At 40.7% G+C, this 9,372-nt stretch overlaps 1 protein-coding gene across 3 annotated transcripts in view; it reads left to right on the forward strand.

The window, feature by feature from the left end:
• Positions 1-9,372, forward strand: part of SYNE2 (spectrin repeat containing nuclear envelope protein 2) — a 283,558-nt gene that overhangs the window by 148,258 nt on the left and 125,928 nt on the right. For all 3 annotated transcript variants that reach the window (XM_042989863.1, XM_042989864.1, XM_042989865.1), the window contains 3 exons: positions 499-639; positions 2,211-2,393; positions 3,169-3,306. In XM_042989863.1, the coding sequence (XP_042845797.1) occupies positions 499-639; positions 2,211-2,393; positions 3,169-3,306 (462 nt within the window). The remainder of the gene's footprint in view (positions 1-498; positions 640-2,210; positions 2,394-3,168; positions 3,307-9,372) is intronic.

The raw sequence follows: 9,372 nt of genomic DNA on the forward strand, positions 1-9,372 counted from the left end.
ATGGTGAGAATTACATTATTTTTAAGTCAGCTTGAGAATAAGCTGGGTTTTATTGAGAACAGTCCTCTGCAGAGGTCTTTGTCATAAAATGAGAGACTGTATAATAAATTATTTACCTCCCTTGGATTTTTTTCATATCATTTGCTCCATTGGGCTCTGTCTCAGATAGTACACTCAGTAGCTTTGCCCAACTCAGCACAGACCTGTAGTACAATCTGTAGATTACAACACATTCTTGTTGATTGATTTCCTTCTCCTTTTTTTAGATTGGACTTAAAAGGTCAGGTCAGCACAGCTCCTACTTCCTAGTCTGCTAGTCTACCCTCTCATTAATGTATTAGCTAATAATGGTTTGGGATGTCCCCCCCCCCTAGCCTTTACAGGATTTTTGTAACTAAAATCACTTAACAATGTACCTATCTCTTCTATCACCTGGACCTGTGAATAGAGTATGGAGCACATCTGTAAGCCAAACATATCTTTCTCTCGTTATAACAGATTAGCAGTGAAGTTTTGAAAAGTTCACCATCATATACAATGAGTAGAAAAATAGACGAGATTAACAAAGGGCTTCACAATGTGGAGAAGATGTTGCAGCAGAAAAGCAAAAATATCGAGAAAGCTCAGGAAATTCAAAAGGTAATATCCGTCCTTTACTTTCCTTCAGCATTTAGCATTCCTCCTACTCCTCAGTCATCAGGGTGTGCTCTTTGGATGAATCTGAAGCACAGAGATGCTCACCCAGAGCCTATAGGGCCCCCTTACTGCGTGTCACCTGCAGAGGGTTAGTAGAGAAGATTGCGTTTAAGAATTGTTCTCAGTTTTTCCATGGTGGGAATATGCCTGAACCCCTGAGAGCCTGTGATTGTGAACTAGCCTTTTCACAAGTAAAGGAGAGTAAGGACCTTATCCTGGAAAGACTGATATAAGAAACATTATAAATATTATTATTATTTTTTTTAAAGCTAGCACGTTTCTATGAGCAATTCTCGGAGTTTTTGTTTTCTAATGTGAATTAACATGGGGAATATGATATGGAATATTTCTGAAACTTATTTGATTAAAAAATATATTTCAATAGGATTTGAGTGGAATTAACAACTTTTCTTTAGACTACAAATCGAAGCAGGAAAATAGAAATCCCAAATTTATTTGCCCTGTAAAATATCTTGGGAAATAAAGTCTTAGGTAAAACTGTACATAAGCGTGATTTTCTACCACTTAATTCCCCGAGTAAACTCCTGCATGTGGAAAAGCATTCTTATTCTAATCTATGTTTTAAGGAATTATTCTAATATGAATGGAGACTTTTAAAAATAGGTCAAACTATGGCTCACCTTTGGACAAAATCTTGACCCTTAATAAGTAGAGGAAGCTAAGTTAACCAGTCTACTTTTCCCATTTCTAAAAGTTGGGTTCTTAAGCAAATATTAAGTACAAATTAAATATTTTACCTTTGAGAATTCCATTGACAATACAAGGTCAGGCTTGAATCCAATCTATTTGCTAGAATTTTCTGCCACTGCATTAATCCTAAACCAAAACAGATATTTTCTGTTAGCTTTGTTTTTACACTTAGTAAAAATCGTCTTCTTGGGGGACCTGTATGACTCAGTCGGTTGAGCGTCCAACTCTGATTTCTGTTCAGGTCATGATCCCAGGGAAGTGGGATTGAGCCCCATGTCGGGCTCCGCACTGAGTGTGGAGCCTGCTTGAGATTCTCTCTCTCTCCCTGTGCTCCCCTCCCTCAATCGCACACACTCACTCTCTCTAAAATAAAATTTTAAAAAATTGTCTTCTAGATTAAATACACACACACAGGCGCGCGTGAGGATGCGTGTGTGTGTGTGTGTGTGTGTCTGTGTGTGTGATTAACTGAAGCCCCTTTTAGACATAATGTTACCTCATCACTCTTGAAAGACTAAGGTTATATTGACCTTGTTCGGTGTCATTTGTCTCCGGAAATGTCTAGGTCTTTCTGCTCCCTTACAGCCAATTCTGTTCGTGAAACAAATATAGGTAGACCAAGAGACCTCAGAAATGGTGTTTTTCAATTTAGGTCACAAGTCGTTTGGGGGCATAAGTGAATAAGTGTGCCTGTGATGTTGTTTTAGTAGCACTTACAGGTGCAAATACAGTGCAAAGACTAGGAATTAACACAATGAACCAGGACCTCTGCATTCAAAGTGACTCATGATTTCCTTCTCCAGAAAATGTGGGACGAGCTAGATCTCTGGCATTCCAAGCTAAATGAGCTGGATTCTGAAGTGCAGGACATTGTTGAACAGGATCCAGGACAGGCTCAAGAATGGATGGATAACTTGATGATTCCTTTCCAGCAGTATCAGCAAGTGTCCCAGAGAGCAGAATCTAGAACCTCACAGTTAAATAAGGTATGACAGTAACACGTGATAACTACGCTTAGCTTGTATTGAAAGGGCTTTAAAACAAAACTAAAATATATATTCTGAGGCAGCCATTTTCCCTTGAATTGCCAGTTTCGGGTTCTGAAGCTAGAGCCAGATGATAGGGTCAGGTGGGCGCCGGGAGGACAGATTTAACTGCTGTCATCAGCAGGAAGTCTGGGCAAGCAGAAGCAGGTGTCCAAAAGTCGGACCGCAGCAGGAGTCCAGGAGAGCATTGGGTTTCCCAATAGGCAATGGGCATTTCCAACAAACAACCTCAAGAGTCCCTGCAGGGAGCCAGCAACAAGAAAGAATGTCATTCAGGAACAAGACACTTTCTCCCTCCCTTCCAAATAGGGGTCGTGGTGGGTGAGTTGTACATGTAATCTAGCAAGAACGAGGCAGGAGCCTAGTGCCAGAGGAACTGGGATATACTAAGACAAGGCCCTGCATGGGAAGACAAAATACGAATCCAGTTTTCAGAATGAAGCATAAAATGGGAACCAGACTAGTTGCAAGGCTAACTGAGAACTGTTCCTGAGACCCATAGCATTGGGTACAACTTCTTAAATCCTTTCTACCTATGGTCGGGGTTAGTCTTAAAAGTTAGAAATGTGAAAACCTGGAGGGGGTGGGCGAGTTGCCCCAGCCACAGGGAGTGGAACCCTGCAGGGCCTGATTTACGGTAACAAATTCTCCATTGAAGAATCACTTGACTCAAGTGGAACGAGTCAGACTATTTGCTCGTGCCTTTCTTTCACAGGCCATACTTAAGATGGAGGCATATCATGACCTTTTGAAGAGTACTGAGGCTTGGACAGAAAATACCAGCCGTTTGCTGGCTAATCCTGCTGACTATGACTCTTCAAAGATGCTGAGTCAGCACGCTAGCACCCTTCAGGTAAGGGTTCTTTCATTTCTTCCTGCGTATGGAAGCTACACAATGACGAGTGGTATAGCTCCCCTTCGTGGTGCTGCCCCCCTGTTCTCCTGAAGAACAACCTTATCTTCAGTCATGCCAAGTGGCAGAAGGAAGGTTGGGACAGTGGCAGGCTCTAGACAGGGATTTTGGAGGCCAGGGTCTAGTTCTTTCTGTCCTGATAACTCCTATATGACTTTTTGGGTAATTTATTGTTTTCCTCCATGGGCCTCGGTTTCCCCCCATCTGTGAAGTGAGGGTGTTGCAGTGAATAGGGATGGTTTTGGTCAATAGAATTCTAAGAAGCCTCCCAATATTCCTGCCCCCGGTGTACACAACCTATATAACCCCCTCTCCTTGAGTGTGGGCAGGAATATGAGAGTATGTGATGAGATAGCCACTCTATTAACTAGGTTATAGTATATGGCTAAGGTAATGGGATAGTCAATCCCATGAATACATGATTGATCATGTTTGTATGATTATAAGACTCCCTAATAGCAGACTAGAGAGATTCTCCAGCTGGCTTGATGAGGTGAGCTGTGATATTAGGAGAGGCCCGTGGGGCTAGGACCCTTGGGCAGCCTTTAGAAGCAGAGAGTGACCCCCCAGCCAACAGCCAGCAGGAAAACTGGCTGAATTCTCCCAACAACCTAAATGAACTTGGAAGAGAAACTGTGCTCCAGATGGCACCTTAATAGCAGGCTTGTGATGGCCTTGTAATAGCCAAGGACCTTCCTAAGCTATGCCTGTACTCTGGAGCCGTGAAAACTACGAGATAATCAATTTGTTTTATTTTAAGCTGCGAAGTTTGTGGTCATTAGTTGCACAGCATTAGAAAACGAGTCCGTAGTTCCTTCTAGTTCAAGCATGCCGTGTTGCCAAATGCCCTGTCCATTTTGGTGCCTGATGTCTCCATGCTAGCTTACAAAGACAAAACAAATGAGAGTATTTTCCTACCCAGGGCCATGACTGCAAGAGATCTTCCAGATGCCAAGTATTGGCTTAAGTTTTATTGCGAAGGCATATTTTCTTGTCTCATATTATTTAAACCGCAAGAAGGAATCTTCTTAGGAAAAGGTTTATTCTACAACAGTTCTTCGAGTAATCAGACCTCAACGTTGATCCAGCTCCTTTATATCTTTAGAATAGCACAGTGTATTCCCAAGTAGACAGCTTCCTTTATACCTCCCAGATGTTTGAGATTTGTTGGCACATTTCCCCCCATGGTAACAGTTGTAACGATGCTGCCTTTCACCCATTTGTTTCTTTTCTTCCCCTTGCCTGTGATTTCTGCCCCCAGCTCTCGGGTTGGCTTTCCACATCCCTATAGCCTGTCCTTTATTTTATTTTATTAATGAAATTTCTTTGCTTATAAAATGTTTTATTTATTTATTTATTTATTTTGAGAGAGAGGCAGAGGAGAGGGAGAGAGAATCCCAAGCATACTCTACGCTGTTAACGTACAGCCCAGTGTGGGGCTCAGTCTCACAAACCATGAGATCATGACCTGAGCTGAGATCAAGAGTTGGACGCTTAACCAACTGAGCCACCCGGGCACCCCTGTCCTCTTTTATTTAAAAAAAATTTTTTTTAATGTTTATTCATTTTTGAGAGACAGAATGTGAGCAGGGGAGGGGCAGAGAGAGAGGGAGACACAGAATCCGAAGCAGGCTCCAGGCTCTGAGCTGTCAGCACAGAGCCCGATGCGGGGCTCAAACCCACGGACCACGAGATCATAACCTGAGCCAAAGCTGGATGCTTAACTGAGCCACCCAGGTGCCCCTGTCGTCTTTTATTTTAAATTGCCTGTATTTTCCACCAGTTGCAAGGAGTTTGCAAAGACAGAAGAGAGGAATGATACTCTTTTCCTCAAATGCTTGTTATGAGTTTAAAACAAATTTACAAGAGTGAGTTCAGGCAAAAGCATCTCTAATTTTCCTGTCTTCTACTGACCCAAATGTGATGTGTGAAAGAATCTCAGTCATGAGGACATTCTAATTTGCTGGCCTTAGTGTATGAACTAGAACTTAGTCTAACTCTACTTTCTGAGCTAGAGGAAGTAGGCACAAGAGAAGGCTGATTTACTGTAGAAGGTATCCTCATAAATCCTCCAATGGGAAGTAAGTCTCAAACAACTAGTCATATGTGAATATCCCATTTTGTCCCTATTTTGAAAATAGTTGTTCTACTTTTAAGATACCCTTTTCTACTTTTTTAGCATTACCAGGCATTGATATTTAAAAATGTCTCTTGAAGAAGTATCAAAACTCCCAACTAAGCTTCTACCTGGATTGTATTTGTAAAAATCTTTTTGTAACCCAAAGATGATTCCAGAAATACTGCTGTTGTAGTTAAGAATTATTGAAACATAAATTTTCTTTGTAAAAATAGACAAATTGTTTTTTTACTCAATTTCATTGAGGTATAATTTACATATAGTAAAATACACACATAATATATGCATATATATTTTTTTTACTGTTTATTTTATTTTTGAGAGAGAGCGCAGGGGAGCAGTAGAGAGAGGGAGAGAGAGAGTCCCAAGTTGGCTCCGCAGTGTCTGCACAGAGCCTGATGCAGGGCTTGAACTCATGAACCCATAAGATCATGACCTGAGCTGAAATCAAGGGTCGGATGCTTAACCAACTGAGCCACCTAGGCACCCCTATGTGTTTTTTAATAAGCTCTACACCCAACTGTGTAGAGCTGTGGGGCTTGAACTCATGAACCCACAGTCAAGAGTTGCGTGCTCTACTGGGGCACCTTGGTGGCTCAGGTTATGATCCCAGGGGCATGGGATCAAGCCCTACCTTAGCCTTTGAATTGAATGTGGAGCCTGCTTAAGAATTCTCTCTCTCCTTTTGCCCCTCTGCCCTGCTTATATGTGCGCGCGCGCTCTCTCTCTCTCTCTCTCTCTCTCTCTCTCTCTCTCTCTCTCTAAAATAGAATAAAATAAGATTACATTTTACATGACATGACATGACATTACAAAGAGTTGCATGCTCTACCAACTGAGCCAGCCAGGTGCCCCCAGATACGTCTATTTTAAGTGTGCAACTGATGAGTTTTGATAAAGGGATACGATTGTGTAACAATCACCACCACCGTCAATATAAAGCACATCTCCATCACCTCAGAGTTTCCTCTTCCTCTTTCCACAATGTCCTGTAAAGAGAATCGTATAGTATACAGCCTTTTTTACCTGACTTACTTGGTGTAATGTTTTCAAGATTCATCCAGATTGTTAATGTTTATAGATCATTCTTTTGATTGTTGAGTAGTGTTCCATTTGTGGAAATATGCAACATGTTTATCCCTTCACCAGTTAATGGACATTGGCTTATTTCAAGTTTTGGACTATGCTAGGTTAGCAGCTTAAAACAACAGACATTTATTATCTCAGTTTCTGTGGGTCAGGAATTCAGGCGCGACTTAGCTGAGTGCCTCTGGCTCAAGGTCTCTTGTAAGAATGCAGTCACGCCTCGCTGTGGGTGAGGGAGAAGACAGGATGCACTTCCAAGGTCATTCACTTGGCTATTGGCAGGCCTCAGAAGATCTACTTCTATATACAGACCTGTGGCCCTCCCCCACAAAACTGCCTCATGGCCTGGTAGCTGACTTTCCTCACCATGAACGATCTAAAAAAGAGATCCCCCAAGACAGAAACAGTCTTTTTATAACCTAATCTTGGAAGTGACATCTCAGTAAGGAATCAGTAGAGCCAGTAGTAAATCAGCAAGTAAATTAGCCCAACCTACATTTCAAAGGCGTTGATTATAAGGGCCTGAGTATCAGGAGGTGGGGATCAGGGGGTCTTACAGGCTACTGTAAGCAGAGCTGTGAATGGTCATATGCAAATCTTTGTGTGGATGTATGTCTTCATTTCATTTCATTTGGTAGATGCCTAGGAGTATGATTTTGGCTTTTATGGTAGGTCTTTAAATGGATAAGAAATGGTCACATTGTTTTCCAAAATGGCTAAACTCCCATTTTTCAGTCCAACTGGCCATATGAGTTCTAATGGCTCCATATTCTCACCTGCACTTGATATCATCTTGTAAATTTTAGCCATTCCAGTGACGTGTAGTGGTATCTCATTGTGGTTTAAATGGCCTTTCTTGGGGCGCCTGGGTGGCTCAGTCGGTTAAGCGTCCGACTTCGGCTCAGGTCATGATTTCACGGTCCATGAGTTCGAGCCCCGCGTCAGGCTCTGTGCTGACAGCTCAGAGCCTGGAGCCTGTTTCAGATTCTGTGTCTCCCTCTCTCTCTGACCCTCCCCTGTTCGTGCTCTGTCTCTCTCTGTCTCAAAAATAAATAAACGTTAAATAAATAAATAGATAGATAGATAGATAGATAGATAAATGGCCTTTCTTTATGACTAATAATTTATTTATTTGAACATTTACTTATGTGTTTGTCATTTGTATGCTTCCTTTGTGAAATGTCTATTGAAGTTTTTAATTGGGTTGTCTTTCTATTATTGAATTGTAAGTATTATTTATAAAATGTTCTAAAAGCAGTCCTTTAACACATATATGATTTACACATATTCTCTCAGTCTGTGGCTTTTCATTCTCCCAATATTGTCTTTCAGAGAGCAAATGTTGGTAATTTGATGGAATCCAATTTTTAATATTTTTCTTTCATGGGTTATCCTTTTGTGTTGTATGTAAGAAATCTTTACCTAACCCAGGGCTACGATGGTTTCCTATCTTTTCTTCTAGAAATTGTATAGTTTTAATTCTTTTTTATTTTTATTTTTTTAATGTTTATTTATTTTTGAGAGAGAGAGACAGAGTGTGAGCAGGGAGCAGGCAGAGAGAGAGAGGGAGACACAGAATCGGAAGCAGGCTTCAGGCTCTGAGTTGTCACTGCAGAGCCCAACGTGGGGCTTGAACTCACAAATCGTGAGATCGTGACCTGAGCTGAAGTCGGTGGCTTAACTGACTGAGCCACCCAGGTGCCCCTGTATAGTTTTAATTCTTACTTTTAGGTCCTGAATCCATTTCAAGTTTGTTTTTGTACATTGTATGAAGGTTCACTTTTTTCTGTGGGAATATCTGAGTGTTCCCACACCATTTGGTGAAAAGACTCACCAATGAATTACTTTGGTGCCTTATTTAAAATCAGTTGCCATGTTGTAGACGTGGGTCTATTTCTAGACTCTCTGTTTCTTTCTGCTGATCTATGTGCCTGTTCTTTCACTGATGTGACCCAGTCTGGATTACTATAGCCATAGAGTAAGTCTTGAAATCAGGTAGCATAATTTCTACAACTAGTTCTTTTTCAAATTTCTTTTGACTAATCTGGGTCTTTTGCAATTCAGCGTAAGTTTTGGCATCAGCTTGTCAACATACAGAGGACTGTTGGAATTTTGAGTGGATTGCGTTAAATCTGTAGATCAGTTTGGCGAGAATTGACATCTTAACCGTATTGACTGTTCCAATCCAGCAACACGATAGATCTCTTTATTTTGGTCCTTTTTAATTTCTCTCAGTGGTGTTTCATAATCTTTAGTGTATAGGTCTCACATGTACATTGTTGAATTTATCCCTAAGTATTTTATATTTTTTGATGCTATTGTAAAATGGTATTGTTGGTTAAAAAAAACCAAAACGCATTGGTTTTAAATTTTGTTTTCCATAAAGTTTTCTCCTTCTAGGATTTCAGATAAGGACAACATAAAATTCTGAATAACCTAAAAAATTTTAGAGACCAGAATTCTAATTGAATTAAGTAAATGTTCTTTCTCATACCATATTATGTTTTATGGAATCACCTGAAGACTACGCTAGGTTAAACATTTCCAGTTGGTGGCTGAGATATCTTGAAATCTTAAGTTTGAAAGTTAGTTAATACATTATCATTGTTAAAAGAAGAAAGGAAAAAATTATAAGGAGGAATGTCTAAGAAACTGTAAAAATGGATGTTTTTCTCTTTCATTTGGTTTTATCAGATAGAGTCCCTTTGGTGTCAGGTTATTCAGGTCAACTCAAACCGTAGGGACGCCTCATGGAAGTCGGTGGCATCATGTGGTAAGGCCAC

Source organism: Panthera tigris, chromosome B3 (genome assembly GCF_018350195.1).
Source record: "Panthera tigris isolate Pti1 chromosome B3, P.tigris_Pti1_mat1.1, whole genome shotgun sequence".
NCBI lineage: Eukaryota > Metazoa > Chordata > Mammalia > Carnivora > Felidae > Panthera > Panthera tigris.